The sequence below is a fragment of the Mastacembelus armatus genome, chromosome 1, assembly GCF_900324485.2.
Source record: "Mastacembelus armatus chromosome 1, fMasArm1.2, whole genome shotgun sequence".
Taxonomy (NCBI): Eukaryota; Metazoa; Chordata; class Actinopteri; order Synbranchiformes; family Mastacembelidae; genus Mastacembelus; species Mastacembelus armatus.
The window spans coordinates 24,390,033-24,408,515 of NC_046633.1; the positions used below are offsets into that span (position 1 = coordinate 24,390,033).

Genomic DNA, 18,483 nt, shown 5'->3' on the forward strand with positions numbered 1-18,483 from the left:
AAATGTGATAAATCATTCATCAACACATTTTATTTCCACCATGCCAATTGGTTGTAAAGTTTCTGGTCACAAAAGTCTATTTTTGAAGGGACTTTGACCCGAGGAAATGTGTGTGGGTGAAACCTGTGAGAAGATAAAGGGGCATGTGAAAGCCTCTTTGAATAGGCACTCCTGAATGATCAGAGCTCAGTGGACAGACAGACGTCACTGCAGCAAAGGTACGAGCTTCATGTTTTTTCACACGTTCAGATGCCCAGTTACATATTTAAGAGCTAAAAACTTTTTAAATTGAATCTAAACCAACCATAAGAAGTAGACAGATCACTTAAAGGTTTTGTCACTCAAAGCTCTACGTCCTGTAAAGAGTAAAACGACACATGCTTTGTCGTTATTATAGTTATCTACATCAAATCCCTAACTTCCAAATCAATCTAGACGTGTTTTTCTTTGTAATGTCTGAGTATTGTCATTTTGTGGCTCACTTGTAACTGGTAACACTATACCATGCTGTCTGTCTCAGTTACCATTTAACAGTATTTATATTTATATTTACACAAATGAGGAAGCTAGTTAACAGTTATATTTCTGGCAGCAGAACTGATGCAGGAACCTTAAAACCTTCTCTCGTCTTTCAAGACAAATTGAAAACATCCATTTGCCTTGTTTTGCTGCCTCATTGCTGTCATTAAATGAATTCCAAAAAACAACACGTGAGGTTTGGTGTCATAGGAACAGTATAGCTCCTCTTGGAAAAAAGGCAACAGTTGCCAAGCAGGTTCACATTGACTATTCTTGTCAAAGGACGAGAAAAGATCAATTACTGTAAAACTGAGCTCATTTGTCTGATACAGAGAACACACAGCTGTGCAAGGTCGGGGGCTAGTTGGGGTGTGTGTGTTTTATGGTTCTTGTGTGCTACTTGCAGTGTGACTTGTTAATATACCTCATCTTAACAATTAATCTCTGATTTATGACAACACATCCATGAGACTGTACTTATGTACCACTTTAGAACCTTTATTTATTCACTTTATTGACTTCTGTGTTTAAAATTGAGTCCAAAACATTATAAGCAGTGTATATCATATCATATCATATATATATATATATATATATATATATATGAGTTACTGTTTCTAAGATAATATTGATAGAGTAGTGTTATACTGATTATACTATAAAAAGTAAAAGTAAAGAAGGAAGAGAATTTTTCCAGCTCTGCATCACATGTGGATTTGTATGTAAGGTGTAAGGGGGAAACTCAGAAACACAATATGTGGCTCAATTGTGTGGTTGATGATCCTTTCAATTATTTACAGACAAGTCAAATTTGAAATAAGAACGATGAACAAACAGATTATTCCACACTTCAACCGAAACCCTGAACTACATCAGCATGAAAAACCTGCCACATTTAAAGAAAACCGAGTGCCTGCTTATTACTATGGTTAATGTGTAACCAATGCAAATGCCATTTGACCCATGTTGGTGCTTGGTTGTGTTGTAAGCCAGCTCCACACAACCGATTTACCTGTGAGACCTAAAATTCATAGTTGTCCACTACAAACACATTTTTTTGTTCTCTTTTTTAACAGTGTGAATTAAAATCAGCCAAGATGTGTTGCTTTGGATTTCTCAAAATTATGATGTTTATCTTCAATGGTGGCATCTTTGTAAGTTATAAAGATTTAAATTTATTTTATGTTAAATGTCTTTCTTTTTAAATGCTCTTTTCAATGCTTTTAATGTAATTATATGCCTTGTAAAGCACTTTGAATTGCGTAGAGTATGAAAGGTGCTATACAAATAAATTTGCTTTTTGCCTTTTGCCTTTTTAAAGAAGAAATTTTCACCTTCTGTTATGTAGAGCAGGGAGTGTCCCCCAAGAAAAACAAACACAAACAAAACAGGCTTTAAAACTTGTAGCTACACCTCCAAGAGTTTTCCTAGAAGACTGATGCCACACTCATGTTTGTATGCTTTAAAATAAAGGATACAGGCAGGACACAGTTAAAAATAAAGACTGGAAACGGAAACATCTTGCCCATCCAAAGATAAAATTCAGGACGTCTTAGGGTAAGTGGACTCACTAATGGAGTTTCTGCTGGTTGCCTGGCAACTGACAAGACTTGAGCAAATTACTGCAATGAAACAAGAAATAAATCTGGTACATAGACCACAAAATCTATAATTTTTACACCTCAGTTTCTGTACAAATTAAACCCATTAGATAAAACGTTACAGTCCATATACCTTACTGCCTTACTGTAAAAATAAATTGTAATGTTTCTTTTCATCATCACAGGTCTTTTCGATTCTTTCCCATTATTTCTTCATGCTTTAATGCTATTCATTATCCTTGCCTACCCACTTTGTGTATTTATACTTGAGCTTCTTTCCTTCCTCACCTGTTACACAGTTGGCAGGTGCCGCCATCCTGGGTGTGGGAATATGGGTGAAGGTGGACAGTGGTTCTCTACTGGGTTTACTGGAGAATCTGGACAATGCTCCATCTGGGTTATCCCAGCTGGTCAACATCAGCTACCTGCTAATGGCAGTGGGAGGTGTGCTGCTGGTCATTGGCTTCCTGGGCTGCTGTGGGGCGGTCAAAGAAAGCAGGTGTATGCTGATGACAGTGAGTGATGTTTGATAGATTAAAGAGATTAAATTGTCAAAACAATACAAACAACAACAACAATAATACAATTTTTCAAGAAAACATACAGTGGGTACGGAAAGTATTCAGACCCCTTTAAATTTTTCACTCTTTGTGTCATTGCAGCCATTTGCCAAAATCAAAAAAGTTCATTTTATTTCTCATTAATGTACACTCAGCACCCCATCTTGACAGAAAAAAACAGAAATGTAGAAATTTTTGCAAATGTATTAAAAAAGAAAAACTGAAATATCACATGGTCATAAGTATTCAGACCCTTTGCAGTGACACTCATATTTAACTCACATGCTGTCCATTTCTTCTGATCCTCCTTGAGATGGTTCTGCTCCTTCATTGGAGTCCAGCTGTGTTTAATTAAACTGATTGGACTTGATTAGGAAAGGCACACACCTGTCTATATAAGACCTTACAGCTCACAGTGCATGTCAGAGCAAATGAGAATCATGAGGTCGAAGGAAAACTGTCCAAGGAGCTCAGAGACAGAATTGTGGCAAGGCACAGATCTGGCCAAGGTTACAAAAGAATTTCTGCAGCACTCAAGGTTCCTAAGAGCACAGTGGCCTCCATAATCCTCAAATGGAAAAAGTGTGGGACGACCAGAACTCTTCCTAGACCTGGCCGTCCAGCCAAACTGAGCAATCGTGGGAGAAGAGTCTTGGTGAGAGAGGTAAAGAAGATCCCAAAGATCACTGTGGCTGAGCTCCAGAGATGCAGTAGGGAGATGGGAGAAAGTTTCACAAAGTCAACTATCACTGCAGCCCTCCACCAGTCGGGGCTTTATGGCAGAGTGGCCAGATGGAAGCCTCTCCTCAGTGCAAGACCCATGAAAGCCTGCATAGAGGTGGCCAAAAAACACATGAAGGACTCCCAGACCACGAGAAATAAGATTCTCTGGTCTGATGAGACCAAGATTGAACTTTTTGGTGTTAATTCTAAGCGGTATGTGTGGAGAAAACCAGGCACTGCTCATCTTCTGCCCAATACAATCCCTACAGTGAAACATGGTGGTGGGAGCATCATGTTGTGGGGGTGTTTTTCAGCTGCAGGGACAGGACGACTGGTTGCAATTGAAGGAAAGATGAATGCGGCCATGTACAGAGATATCCTGGAAGAAAACCTCTTCCAGAGTGCTCAGGACCTCAGACTGGGCCGAAGGTTCACCTTTCAACAGGACAATGACCCTAAGCACACAGCTAAAATAACAAAGGAGTGGCTTCGGAACAACTCTGTGACCGTTCTTGACTGGCCCAGCCAGAGCCCTGACCTAAACCCAATTGAGCATCTCTGGAGAGACCTGAAAATGGCTGTCCACCAACGTTCACCATCCACCCTGACAGAACTGAAGAGGATCTGCAAGGAAGAATGGCAGAGGATCCCCAAATCCAGGTGTGAAAAACTTGTTGCATCATTCCCAAGAAGACTCATGGCTGTACTAGCTCAAAAGGGTGCTTCTACTCAATACTGAGCACAGGGTCCGAATACTTATGACCATGTGATATTTCAGTTTTTCTTTTTTAATAAATTCTCAAAAATTTCTACATTTCTGTTTTTTTCTGTCAAGATGGGGTGCTGAGTGTACATTAATGAGAAATAAAATGAACTTTTTGATTTTGGCAAATGGCTGCAATGACACAAAGAGTGAAAAATTTAAAGGGTTCTGAATACTTTCTGTACCCACTGTATCTGTGTTTTGTGAATTTTAAATAATGCATTATAATTAAATGAAAACTAATCAAACAAAACATATGAATTTAAAACTGGAGAGCAGGGGAAACTATATTTAGGCCAATCTGGTAAATATAAATATTGTACTATTTGATGGTTCCTTCATTTTATTATGTTTATTATGGGTGCGGTGTCTCTGAGGGGCAGCTGTTAAATATTTTAATATGTAGGCTTTTCATTGGCTTTAACTTATTTTGTCCGTTCATGTTTCCTACTCTGGTGGTAAGGCTTGAGTTTATAGATAATTTCTGTTGTTGCCAATCAAATGTATGATTTTATGGTATCATTTGCCATTTTTTTCTCCTCAGTTCTTCAGCATCATGCTGATCATCTTCCTCATCGAGGTTGCAGGAGCTGTGGTGCTGCTCGTCTTCCAGGGTTTGGTGAATGACTCACAGAAGCAAGACAGGACTATCAATAGACGAATTTAGAAACTTGACCTGACAGGCTTTCCCTGGTCAAAAGTATGATTTACTGTCTATCTGTCATTTTCAGGCTGATCAGCTTTTGCAGAGTCTGGAAGATGAAGTGAGGAAAAGCATTGTAAAGAATTACGGATACAGTGAAAGTGTGACATCTCTCTGGAACGCCACCATGGACAAGGTGCTAGATTTGTGATGTGTTGTTAGTTGTCATTTCTTTGAGCAGTCCACACCTCTGTACACACTATAGTGTATATATAAATATATATATATATATATATTTATATACACACACAGTGGGTACGGAAAGTATTCAGACCCCTTTAAATTTTTCACTCTTTGTGTCATTGCAGCCATTTGCCAAAATCAAAAAAGTTCATTTTATTTCTCATTAATGTACACTCAGCACCCCATCTTGACAGAAAAAAACTGAAATGTAGAAATTTTTGCAAATTTATTAAAAAAGAAAAACTGAAATATCACATGGTCATAAGTATTCAGACCCTTTGCAGTGACACTCATATTTAACTCACATGCTGTCCATTTCTTCTGATCCTCCTTGAGATGGTTCTGCTCCTTCATTGGAGTCCAGCTGTGTTTAATTAAACTGATTGGACTTGATTAGGAAAGGCACACACCTGTCTATATAAGACCTTACAGCTCACAGTGCATGTCAGAGCAAATGAGAATCATGAGGTCGAAGGAACTGCCCAAGGAGCTCAGAGACAGAATTGTGGCAAGGCACAGATCTGGCCAAGGTTACAAAAGAATTTCTGCAGCACTCAAGGTTCCTAAGAGCACAGTGGCCTCCATAATCCTCAAATGGAAAAAGTTTGGGACGACCAGAACTCTTCCTGGACCTGGCTGTCCAGCCAAACTGAGCAATCGTGGGAGAAGAGCCTTGGTGAGAGAGGTAAAGAAGAACCCAAAGATCACTGTGGCTGAGCTCCAGAGATGCAGTAGGGAGATGGGAGAAAGTTCCACAAAGTCAACTATCACTGCAGGCGCTTTATGGCAGAGTGGCCCGACGGAAGCATCTCCTCAGTGCAAGACACATGAAAGCCTGCATAGAGTTTGCCAAAAAACACATGAAGGACTCCCAGACTATGAGAAATAAGATTCTCTGGTCTGATGAGACCAAGATCGAACTTTTTGGCGTTAATTCTAAGCGGTATGTGTGGAGAAAACCAGGCACTGCTCATCACCTGCCCAATACAATCCCTACAGTGAAACATGGTGGTGGGAGCATCATGTTGTGGGGGTGTTTTTCAGCTGCAGGGACAGGACGACTGGTTGCAATTGAAGGAAAGATGAATGCGGCCATGTACAGAGATATCCTGGAAGAAAACCTCTTCCAGAGTGCTCAGGACCTCAGACTGGGCCGAAGGTTCACCTTTCAACAGGACAATGACCCTAAGCACACAGCTAAAATAACAAAGGAGTGGCTTCGGAACAACTCTGTGACCGTTCTTGACTGGCCCAGCCAGAGCCCTGACCTAAACCCAATTGAGCATCTCTGGAGAGACCTGAAAATGGCTGTCCACCAACGTTCACCATCCACCCTGACAGAACTGGAGAGGATCTGCAAGGAAGAATGGCAGAGGATCCCCAAATCCAGGTGTGAAAAACTTGTTGCATCATTCCCAAGAAGACTCATGGCTGTACTAGCTCAAAAGGGTGCTTCTACTCAATACTGAGCACAGGGTCTGAATACTTATGACCATGTGATATTTCAGTTTTTCTTTTTTAATAAATTTGCAAAAATTTCTACATTTCTGTTTTTGTTCTGTCAAGATGGGGTGCTGAGTGTACATTAATGAGAAATAAAATGAACTTTTTTGATTTTGGCAAATGGCTGCAATGACACAAAGAGTGAAAAATTTAAAGGGGTCTGAATACTTTTTGTACCCACTGTATATATATATATAGTATCAAGGTTACTGAATTGTTAAGATTTGGGATTAACACTTCGTGGTTTTCTTACAGTTTCAATGCTGCGGATACAGGAACTACACTGACTTTGATGGCTCTCCTTTTTTTACTGAACATGGAAGAAACGTTTATCCACCCATGTGCTGCAATGCAACCATCACCATGAGTACATGTAATACAAACGAAGCACACAGTTCGGTACGTGAACAGGATGCCTTTGGTTTAACTTCCTGTGTGGTAACAAAAAATCCATAAATTCTGATGAAGTGCTGTTGTCGGCCACGGACTCTACCAAAACTTGTTTTGCTTCCAGATGGTTGACGGCTGTTTTGACAAGCTGCTGCAGCTGATCGAGGACAATGCTGTGATCATTGCAGCTGTGGCTCTGGGAATCGCTGCTCTTGAGGTACAGAAAACAGCTCAGATTATTTACATTAGTCGAGAAGTTACTTTGATAGAGTGCAATTTGACTGAAACATCTTAAAAATTGTGGGAAATACAATCCAACATATGACTGTGATAAATATAAATGATCTGAACATCATTACATTATTGTGAAACATGCTTATTCTTTAATAAACATGTTTCACAATAACACTGCTTTACAGTAAAGCAACACAATTATGTAATACCTGACAAATCCGCAAAGCCAGTGTCATAAAGTGCCATAGCACTTTCCTGGTAATGATGTCACACTCAGGGTATTGGTCTGACACAAATTAACGTTTGCGCCTCTGGAAAACACCGAAAAACACCTAAACCGTTTTGATGTCTGTCTTTAGTTATGTTTAGTTGCTTTAGTTAAGACACCCTTGCATAACCTTCCCTGACATTTCTACTTCTAGAGTATAACCTGCAGAATTTGTAGCTTGTAGTCAATAAGCTGTATCTGAGCTGCATCACACTGTGTTTTGATAAAAAGGTTGATGAATGGTTGTCTTTACAGATTGCTGCCATGGTGGTTTCAATGGTTCTCTACTCGCAGATTGGGAGGAAAAACTAATTAGCTTTCCCATTTGAAATCAATACCAATATTGGTGTTGGTGGATAAATTCTACATGGAAGCAGTTTTTTTGTGTAAGTTTTGTGTTTGTTTTGTTTTTATTTGATGTGGGTATTTAGCACCTTAAAACCAAAAATTGAAAGTACTTGACTAAGTTCTTTGTTTCAGAACTGTATCTGTACCAATTCATACTGTGATTAATTTATGTTTTAAGTAGGGGTGTCGTCAGCAGAGGTTGTACGTGCTGAAACATGTATCTAGTAACATATAATGATGCACGGTGCAGAGAAGGATTTGCTAATGTTGTGCCAGTTGTTTGGGTCCCATTCATTGACTGCAATAATTTGATGACTTTATTTTTGTATGTTTGATCATATATGAATAATAAATATCCACATTGACTTTTACAATTATTAACAAATTGAATGCTTTTTACTTCTATCATCCATGAAAAATGGATTCTCGACTGAGCCAAGCAGGAATATACTTAGCAGGTGTATGAGTTTAAACTCTGGCTCTGTAAGTAGAGCAAGAGTCCAGCAAGAGTTCATTTCAATTTAAAGTCAGGATTTTTCACCACTGCAGTTTATCTGACTCCGGACAGGAGAAGCAATTCAGTTGCTGTTATCATTGAAGATTAGAGCACAACAATCACTACTGGATTGTTTATTAAACCACTGGAAAGTTTCTATCAACATCAAAAAGTAAAGTCCTTTTTCTCTCTAGTCCTATTATACTCATTTAGATACGTTATTCTTATTTATTTATATTAACTTCAAACGATTAACCATTAATAAGAAGAGTCTCTGTTAGTTTTCAGTGGACTGGATCTACTTCCTTCAGGGGCTTATAATAGCACTAGAAATAATATGTATACAAATGATTTTTGTTTTAATAAATGTCATATTATAATTCTGTTAATTAACTGACCAAGGGGACATTGGCTTCATGTTACAGAAATGTCAAGCATGTCATTCTTAAAACATTTTCCCTTGAAGTTGCTATAATCAATACTTTTATATTTTATTAATCCTTTATTTAGACAAAATGGTCCAGTTGAGATATAAGATCTAATCTTCCGGGGCACATTATTAACAACAGGTTAATATTTGTATATAAGCTGTGGCTGGTTGAACACAGATATTATCTCCCTACTCCACCAATCCTTTAGCAGAATATTTTTCTCCAGATGCGGTAAAGTAGAGCTAAAGAGAGAGAGACTTTCTACATGCATGGCCAGAAACACAACTCTCAATGAATATCAGTGTTTCTGTATAACTGCTGGGTTTGGGATTAGCAAACTAACATATTGTTTATTAGTGTTTCATTTACAGCTTGTATCTTCTGCCTAAATAAAAAACAAACATTACATTTAAAGGGAAAGCAAGTGACTTCAAGGGAAATGAAATGTAAATTTCCATTTAAGGGTGATCATGAGTATGTGAAATTTGTTTACAGGACAGTCTTTCTCGATTCTAGCCTCTCAATTGTTGTTTCAAAGGTCCTACTGGCATTATATCTACACATGCTGGGTAAAAGGAGGCAAGTGCTTTTATGGAAAGGATATAAATAAATCTCTGACTCACAGAGTTCATCAGTTTTTCACATAAACACACTGAATCACAAATAGTGTTTCAGTGTTTTTTCCTGTGCTTGTAGTTCATTTTATTTCCATCAAGTCTGAGCAGCTTTCATGTTCTGGTACATTGTTTGCTTCAGATTTGGCTGGTGATGGACCTCAGGAATAAGTAATATGAATGAGCAACTGTTTAATTGCTGGGGCAAATGGAAAGGTGTAAGTAGTGTACCATATGGCCCAGCCTGATGCTCATACCTGCTTTACTTAATGTTATATAGTGTGAATAATTGTAATTTCAACAGGTTAATTGCTGCTGATCCACTACATAAGAGTTTACATTAAACAGGATTGATTAAGTGTGTGTATGTGTGTGTGTGTGTGTGTGTGTGTGCACGCATGCGTGCGTATGTGCGTGCGTGTGTGTGTGTGTGTGTGTGTGCATGCGTGCGTGCGTGTGTGTGTGTGTGTGTGTGCGTGCGTGTGTGTGTGTGTGTGTGAGGGTGTGTGTGTGTGTGTGTGTGTGTGTGTGTGCGTGTGCGTGTGTGTGTGTGTGTGTCTGTGTGTGGACCCAAATCTGACCAACACTTACCTCTGGGAACCTGGCTTTTTTTGTTCGAAATCATAAAATTTTAGAGAGATGATTGGGTTCAAGGTTAGAGTAAGGTAAAGTTTAGGCTAAGATGCTATTGAAAGCATTATGTTTGTATTTTTGTTCAATTTTTACATGTTTCCTTTAGGCCAGTTAATACGCAGCAATAATGTGTCCTACCATAACTATGCAGATGACACTTAGATTTACATTTCACTCACAGTAAGTGAATATGGACCAGTAGATTCATTGTGTCACTGTATTGACCAGATCACTCTGTGGATGCAAAACAACTCTCTCCAAATAAATAGTGACAAGACTGAAATAATCATCTTTGGGCCACAGAAACAAAGAGAAAGTGTCAGCAGTCACCTCAAGTCTCTTTCTCTAAAACTTAAAAATCAAGTTAGAAATCTAGGGGTAAGCATGGACTCAGACTTGAATTTTAACAGCCACATTAAATCAATAACATCGTCAGCATTTTACCGTCTCAAAAACATTGCCAGAATCAAAGGGATCATGTCTAAACCAGACTTGGAAAGACTCATTCATGCATTTATCTCTAGCAGGTTAGATTACTGTAACGGCCTGTTCACGGGGCTCTCAAAACGAGCTGTAAGGCAGCTACAGTACATTCAGAACGCTGCTGCTCGGGTCCTGACTAGAACTAGGAAGTACAACCACATTACTCCTGTTCTCAGATCTCTGCACTGGCTTCCTGTCTCTCAGAGGAAGGACTTTAAAACAGCACTGCTTGTGTATAAGTCTCGTCATGGCTCAACACCACATTACATCTCTGACATGTTGATGCCATATGAACCATCTCGAACTCTGAGAACATCAGGGACAGGCCTTCTGCTCGTGCCCAGAGTCAGGACTAAACAGGGAGAAGCAGCGTTTCAGTTCTATGCAGCTAAAACCTGGAATAGTCTTCTTGATGATGTTAGACAGGCGTCATCTCTGACAATGTTTAAGTCCAAGCTAAAAACCTTTCTTTTTAGTGTGGCATATATCCTATGACAACTGACTGTGTTTTATCCAAAGTGATTTATCTGCACTCAGTTTCCTCCAATATTAATTTCTCATTTTTATTTTTGCTTATGTATTTTTAACTTGTCTGTTATTTCTGTAAAAAAAAACTGTGTATGAATTGTGCTATATAAATAAACTTGCCTTGCCTTGCCTTGCCTTGCCTTATGTTAGTAAGGGTTCCTACAAAGATAGAAAACGAGCATGTGTCTGTGTCGGTGTGTGTGTTTAGTGGGATCCAGTTAGTGAAGTTTGATGTGTGTTTACTGCTGAAGCAGCAGGTTTTCTGTCACATGACACTGATAGCTGGTGACCCTTTGCAATGAGTCATCTGTAAACTTTGTCTTTTTGCCTTGTCACTTTTCCTGTCATCATAAAACAGCATGAGCTGCAGCTCAAAGCAACACATAACCATGTCATGCCTCTCTCAATTATGCAGTGTGTCGTCTGTGTGGGCACCTCTGTGAAGGTGAGTTTGAAGCATAGAGAACATTATGTCAAGTCAAGATAAGATGTGTGTCAACCTTGTGGCACATATTAACCACAGTATATGATAGAAAAATGTTAAATATCTCCAAAGTGCTATGATCACAACTAAAATATGCAGACACTCCCCAACACAGTTTGTGTTTCCAGCCCAGGAGCCAGGACACAGGACAGTAGGCCTACTTCCTTGAGTAGTTAATCATGTACTACTGCATCCCCTTTTATATGGTTTTATTGACTATTATTCTCTTGACTGCAGCATAAGCAGAAGCAAGACATTGTGCAAACCAAAGTGAATAATCCTAATAAAAAGAGATATGTGGTCTGTATTTGGTTTATTGCAGCAGACATGACTGACAAAACTGTTTCTAATCAGTTTCACCTTTCTGAAAATATGATTCTAATTCTAATTTTGGAAGCCCTGCCAGTTGGCACATTAAGCTCTGTTTAGCCCCGGTGAGAGGCAGTGTGATTAGTTTATCCAAATGAGTTACTGATGCTTTGGGATGAATTATTTAAAAAGAACGAGTCAACATTTCATACAGTCTTTTGCTGAGAAACAGTAAACCTGTCTTGTACAGCAAGTGTCTGTGGAAAACAAGGTGGTGATTCACCAACACAAACAGTATTTAAAATGTCATCACTCATTGAGAACAAGCCTTCTGGGTGTGTAAGTAGCGAGGTGGAGGACATAACCATTTGTGAATTCTGCCCTCTTGTGGGAGAACATTTTTCTGCAGCTAATATAATAATAATATTGAGCACAACTCACACATTGCACATACCTATTAATATTGCAATTGCACAAAAAAACTGGTAGCACTATTCTTCACCAAGCAGTGTGTGCATGTTTCCGTTCAGTGTGGGTGAGACGGATTAAATACCACGAGTAGTTTTTCTTTCCATCCTTACATCTGTCTGGACCATAAGGTCAAGTGTTGGATGAGGAACACAGGTGAGGAAGGGGCAGTCTCTTAACACCCAGGTCTCTATGAGAAAGTCAAACAACCTTTCACTGTCTATCAGTCGTCCACCAGTGTGTGATCAGGTCGCGGGTGACAGAGCACACTGACGTCTGATGGTGTAATGATGGGACATCAAGGGAGAAACCTGTGGGAATAAACAGACAGGAGACTCCGTGTTCACGTAAAGGATGTAAATTCATTATTGCTTTATAGCCAGTGGTTACAGGAGCACCTGCTGGATGACAAAGGTTTTATTTTTTATTAATCTGCACTTTAATTATAGCAGTCTCTATCTGTATCCATCTGTATAAGTGTGCTGTCGTTCTATTCCATAATTGTAATACAATGCAAAAGAAATGAAGAACTGTTTGTTGTGGTGTTTAAGGATATATATAAGATAAAAAATCTGAATGGTTTGTATGAAAAGGATGAATCATGTCCTTTCAAGTTGAGATGAGATCTCTACCCAACTGAACGCCTACTGTAGTGAAGACTTTGGGTAGGCGTGTTGGGAAGCGATATTTACCACAATCATTAAAATATCAAATGAAGAAAAATGGTGTTCATACCTCCTGTAGAGTCCAGAGACTTGTAAAAATTTATGGCAAGGCATGCTGTGGCTGTTCAGATGACTGATTCTTATAACTTTTCAACAAACTTTACATGAATCTTATTTATCTATTGAGGTTTTCAAACCTGAAAAAGCAGTTAAATAAAAATAGTTTGTGCCCATGTGATTCAGTAGAAAAAACGATTATTTTGAAACTCAGAGTTCAAACTCTCTCTTCAGATGTTGTTTTTTATGACTGTTTTAATGCTCACCTTGAAACTGAAATCCTCTTAGTCTGGCAACAATCCATGACCTGGAATTTTAAGTTTGGTGTGATATCTGGTCTGGTCTGGGAATTGTGACACCTTCTGTGAGTTAAAATACAGGTGAGAACTGGCAGAGACCTATAAAAAAGACTCCCTCCACTGCACTGACAAAGCTCTGACGGCAAGGTTGCCATTTGGAACCTTGGACCAAACCATCATTTGTTTTGTTTTTTTTTTTTTTGTCTAATTCAGCTGCAGAATTTCAGTTTTTTAGCCAATTTTGAGCATTTTTGTGTCAGATTATGGCTTTCCTCGTCAGCCTTGTGTTGCTTTCAAGTTGTTGGACAGCTGAAGGCTTTGCATTCTCTCACAACACTTTTGGCAACATTTTGAAAGGGTCAGGATTTGAGTTTGAATCATCTGGTGGGGGAGCAGATGAACCTGTCCCGGGAATAGTTAAGGTCGTACAGCTGGACCCTCATGCCATGGCCCAGTCGGGAATCTTCAGAAGGGGACTCACCCTCAGAAAAGCACCCTCCCTCAGCTCCAGATTGTCCTTCCCTGCCTTTCTGTCTCAGGGACATCCAGGTCCGTCCCCAGCTTTCAAGGCCCCTGTGAGTCCACTTCAGCACCTGAATCCTAAAAGCCCCACTGAGACTGAACTGAAGAAGAGACAAGGCCTACAGATGTGGCAGAGAGTCATAGATAAAGGAGAAAAGATGACCATGTCCCTGCCAGTCAACCTGAAGGACACTAAACAGGCATGCACTGCCATACCTTTCACTCAGGTAAGACCAAAAGACTTTGTCATGTTATGCCAAGGTTTCCTTTCCTTTCTCTGCTAAAAAGATTTCTATGCACATATAGAAAAGCCAATGAACAAGCACACTATGATCAACCCCAGCAAGATTTGATTTTACAGTGGCAGAACTTTCATGTAGCAGATTCTGATTCTGTTAAATTAGCTGTGATGGTGTGAACTGTCATAAACACTTAGAGTCAATTACATCCCCAGAGGTAATTTAACATGAACAATATTAATTTTTAGCCTGATCTTGTCCTTCTCTGTCATTCTCTCAGCGTGTGACAGCAGAAGGATGCAACACAGTGACAGTGCGCAATAAACTATGTTTTGGCCAGTGCAGCTCCCTGTTTGTTCCATCCGACAGAGAGGTAGATACTGTGAGAGGGGCCCTTCACCGGCCCTGCTCACGCTGCGCCCCATCCAAAGCCCACACTGTTCCTGTGCCTCTGCGCTGTGGAGCCGAGACCCGGGAGAGGGCAGTAATGGTGGTAGAAGAGTGCAGGTGTGAAGCAGGCCGTGAGGAAAGGAGTGTTGAGGCTGGAGCTCCTGCACACCTGTAACTGTTTTACAGCAATAAGAATAATACATATGTTGCTACTGTTTAGATGAAGGAACAAAGGATGGTTAGGTTTTAGAATTTGTATCCAGGCCTTTACATTCAAATCAATACAAATACCAAATATGTCAAATTAATACCAAGATTTACTTTTCATAAATTGTATGATAATTATTCTGACATTTCTAAATATGAATTTTATGTGTATCTGTTTTTGTACAAAGTCTGAGTAAAATATTCAGGTGGCTTATTCCACTACTGATTGTTGACAAAATGATCTGTATTCTGGTCATGCAGTTTTCTGTTACAGATGAAGCTGTCCACATAGTAGACTTGCGTACATGTTCAAAAATGTGTTTATATTAATATTGTGATCTGCAATATTGTCATTAAAATGTCATATTTGTCCACATTCCTTTTGCCTGGCGTTGCTAATTAGTTTTCCGCCAACATTGTTAAATTTACGAGTGCAATTTCATTTGCATTCAAAGCTGAAGTAAAAACATGAAGAGCATTTGTTGTTTTTCCCACCCACTCTCATAATCAAGCGTTCAAGTGTCAGCTCCTATATTTTATTAAAAAGCTGTGTTCCACCGACTTTTAGCACATAGCACTTACATCTGAAAGCACCAAGCTAGAGAGAAAATGAGCTATTGAGCACGGGTACTTAGCAGTAAGCAAACATAATTGTTTCAGCATGGACCCCTGAATTATGTATAGGAACCACCTATTCTCATGCCCAATGTCTTTTCAGAGTAGTTGTGGGAATTTTAACATCATTCACCACAGATGCCCTTGAACGAGTGGGCATGTGTGATTATGTGTGTATGTGCGTTTTTGTCAGTTAGAGCCCATAAAACCTATTATTCATTTATATCCTGGCACCTGGGCCTGGTAAAGTGAACTCATCCCCCCACGTCCTTACATACATTCCCAGAGGAGCATAAAGAAGGGGGCTCTTTACATTGCCTTGGCATGCTGTCAAAATAACTGCTTAGATGGCCATTTGTATTCACATGGGCTTTCTGAAAAAGTGAAAGCGTTCATTGCACTATGGGGGTGCATTGAGTCCCCTGGATTCCATTAGCATGTGATTAACATCTCGGGTTGATGGCTATATTTTCCAAGATTGATGGAACAAATATTTGCCCAGGTCTTAACTATGAGGAATTAGGGGCCACTTTCAATCAGGCACTTGTTTTTTTCTAAATATGCAGAAGGTGGAGAAATTGGAAGGCTCAGTGCTCTGCTAACAGTGATCAGAGTCTGATATTTCAACTATTATTCCTTAGAGTGAAGAAGCTCATTTGTAAAATGCCAGAATCTGAGTAATATTAAGCTACACCTTGTTTATTCATCCGTCTCTGTCAATATAGAGTGGTGCCCTTGCTGTGTCTAATTACCTACCCACTGCACTGTTGTGTGTGTGATGATGGTGTTAAAGGGAGAGCCATGATCTCACTATCACACTCTCTATTCTTTCCAAACTCTGTACCTCTCTTCTTGCACTCTTTTGTCTTTTTTCTGAAGAAAGAAGATAAAAACAGAAAATGGCCCTAGTGGAGGAAAGGAGGGGCAGTGGTTGTTGATTGAACAAACAAGGTGCACAAGAGAGTGCACCACTTAGCAAGACAGATGTCAGCCCCCTTTGCATTGTGGGATCCGGCAGAGCACTCCTGCGTCATTAAGGATGGCCTGGTTCCCATGGCGAGGGGAAAGGAAGGAGCAAAAGGAGGAGGGCCCGCTGCCAAGTTCAGCGCCTCGGGGATCAGATCAGCGTCACGGGGTGCTAAGTGGCCTAGTTAGCGCTTTAAAACACACAATGAGCTGCCTGCTTTTTCTCTCTGTGTAGGCCTTTTAACTGTCAGACATGGAGATGGTGAGGATATGTGTGTGATGCAAACAATATCACTTCAGTCAAGGTGTATCATGGGGAAGCTGAGTGCAAGTTAAAGAATTTTAGGCCTATTTTTGTACAGAGGTTTTACTGTGGGTAGGTACCATGACTTAAACATGTGAGGTGCACATGGTTTGATGTATAATTGGCTAGAAAACAAATATTCCCAGATTGGACCATTTCAGTGCTTGGGGCCGCTTATCCCTGATTTCCTTTGTGTTCTTCTGTGTCTCTTGCTTGGTAGACCAAACAGTGTTAGAGCTAGCTAGCTGAATGGTTCTGGATGGGAAAGGCCTACCAGATTTTCCTCATCCGCTTGAGGCTCTGCTGGAGCTAAACCGTCACAGTCAATTGGACAAGGCTGGACTGCAAATCAGGTTTCTGGATTTGGCATTAGCTACTAGAATGAACAGGGCTCCATAACGCACTCTGGAAATAAACTAGGATGGTGACAGGGGGACTATCTGTAAATAACATGATGACCAGTTAAGTCATAGGCCAGACAGAGTCTTCTCACATCAATCCCAGTAGTACAGCTTTACTGATAGGTGTCAGGCTATAGGCGTGAGAGTGTCTGGACCACGGCTAATATCCACCTCCCCGCTGATACGCTGGTACATGCTCACTGTGTAGTGTTAGCCTGGACCAGCTGGTCAGAGTTGGCTCTGCTGGAGATGGTGCCCCAGGCTAAGCCAGCCAGCCTACTGCCATCCTGCCTGTCTGCCAGCCCGCCTGCCAGGCTGTCTGTTGGATGCTGACGAGTACAGAGAAAGGTGTAGCCTGCGGATCTGAACAGCATCAAAGTTTGTCCTTGGATAAAATTGTACTGTCACTACTGCTGCTGTTGTTGCTAGAAGTACCTCAGGTTAAGAATAAAATAGCTAAATGTGTTTTTATACCAGCACCTAGATGTTCCTCAGTGTGCTAGTGTGTTACTCACCATTCACATTTTTGTCTATAAAGTCTTCATGTTGTAATTTTTCTATGCTGGTCTGTTATGAATATATGGCACCCATATGATTCCTCTGGTTGTATCAGGAGTTTTTTGTCTTATGTAAATTGAGAGCAAACAGAGGAGAAAGGGGCAGAGGGCCTGGTACACTGTACAGACTGCAGAGCCCAATGAAGGAAAGTTGGGATTTGTGGTAATGGGCAAAAACAAATTGAATTTTCTTTACACTGATTATAACAATAAAATTAAATAAACTCTGTGAAAAAACAATAATAAAATATAGCCGCAAGCGGCAATGAGCGGGCCTCGCCTCGAGCGCACCACCTTCCCCAGCGGACCGCCGCCCTCAGTGAACCGCCGGTGCAAGCGACCCTCGCTCGGCGACAGGTTGAATTGCGCCTCCGACATGAAGTGGCTCACCGTGAGCCCTTCAAATGAGAGCAATTCAAATCAATTCAATTTTATTTGTATAGCGCCAAATCACAATACAAATCATCTCAAGGCACTTTACAAAAACTAAAAACCCAACAAATCCCTTATGAGCAAGAACTTGGTGACAGTGGAGAGGAAAAACTCCCTTTAATGGAAGAAAAAACCTCCAGCAGAACCGGGCTCAGTTTGGGCGGCCATCTGCCTCGACCAGTTGGGGTGAGTGGATAGAGCAGAGAGAAAAGAACAGCAACAATAAACAACAAATAGACACTGCAGGTTGGTGGGACCAGTAACTGCACATCAGCGATATACAGCTCCAGGACCAGGGACACCTGCAGAAGGTACAGAGAGAGAGAGAGAGAGAGGGAGGGAGAGAGCACAAACTAGGGTAGAGAGAGAGCACAAGGTTAGTAACATTCAATGGTGGAATATACATGTGAGGGGGAAGGAGAGGAAGAGAGGGGAAGAGAAGGGAGGGGAGGGTTAGGGTAGGGGAGCTCAGTGCACCGATGGTCCTCGGGCAGTGTAGGCCTATAGCAGCATAACTAAGGGATGGTTCAGGGTTGCCCCGAAGCCAGCCCTAACTATATGCTTTGTCAAAGAGGAAGGTTTTAAGTC

General features: G+C 40.4%; 2 protein-coding genes across 2 annotated transcripts; both read left to right on the top strand.

Moving 5' to 3' along the window:
• Window positions 1–115: 115 nt before the first annotated feature.
• On the top strand, window positions 116–8,172 carry LOC113128335 (tetraspanin-1-like). Its single transcript, XM_026303591.1, has 8 exons — window positions 116–218; window positions 1,596–1,673; window positions 2,420–2,635; window positions 4,711–4,785; window positions 4,898–5,005; window positions 6,811–6,954; window positions 7,070–7,162; window positions 7,703–8,172. Exons 2-8 carry the CDS (start codon window positions 1,617–1,619, stop codon window positions 7,757–7,759), a joined length of 750 nt encoding a protein of 249 aa, XP_026159376.1. The 5' UTR covers window positions 116–218; window positions 1,596–1,616; the 3' UTR covers window positions 7,760–8,172.
• A 5,353-nt stretch (window positions 8,173–13,525) lies between these two features.
• dand5 (DAN domain family, member 5) lies at window positions 13,526–14,716 on the top strand. The gene is made up of 2 exons (XM_026304089.1): window positions 13,526–14,011; window positions 14,304–14,716. Exons 1-2 carry the CDS (start codon window positions 13,526–13,528, stop codon window positions 14,586–14,588), a joined length of 771 nt encoding a protein of 256 aa, XP_026159874.1. The 3' UTR covers window positions 14,589–14,716.
• The last annotated feature ends 3,767 nt before the right edge of the window (window positions 14,717–18,483 follow it).

Excerpts from the sequence above, each read along its gene's own strand:
- dand5 (XM_026304089.1), top strand. The coding sequence starts at position 13,526 with ATGGCTTTCCTCGTCAGCCTTGTGTTGCTTTCAAGTTGTTGGACAGCT. Across the intron at positions 14,012-14,303 it reads CTGCCATACCTTTCACTCAG|CGTGTGACAGCAGAAGGATG; the intron begins GTAAGACCAAAA and ends TCATTCTCTCAG.
- LOC113128335 (XM_026303591.1), top strand. The coding sequence starts at position 1,617 with ATGTGTTGCTTTGGATTTCTCAAAATTATGATGTTTATCTTCAATGGT. Across the intron at positions 2,636-4,710 it reads GCAGGTGTATGCTGATGACA|TTCTTCAGCATCATGCTGAT; the intron begins GTGAGTGATGTT and ends TTTTCTCCTCAG. Across the intron at positions 6,955-7,069 it reads CAAACGAAGCACACAGTTCG|ATGGTTGACGGCTGTTTTGA; the intron begins GTACGTGAACAG and ends TTTTGCTTCCAG.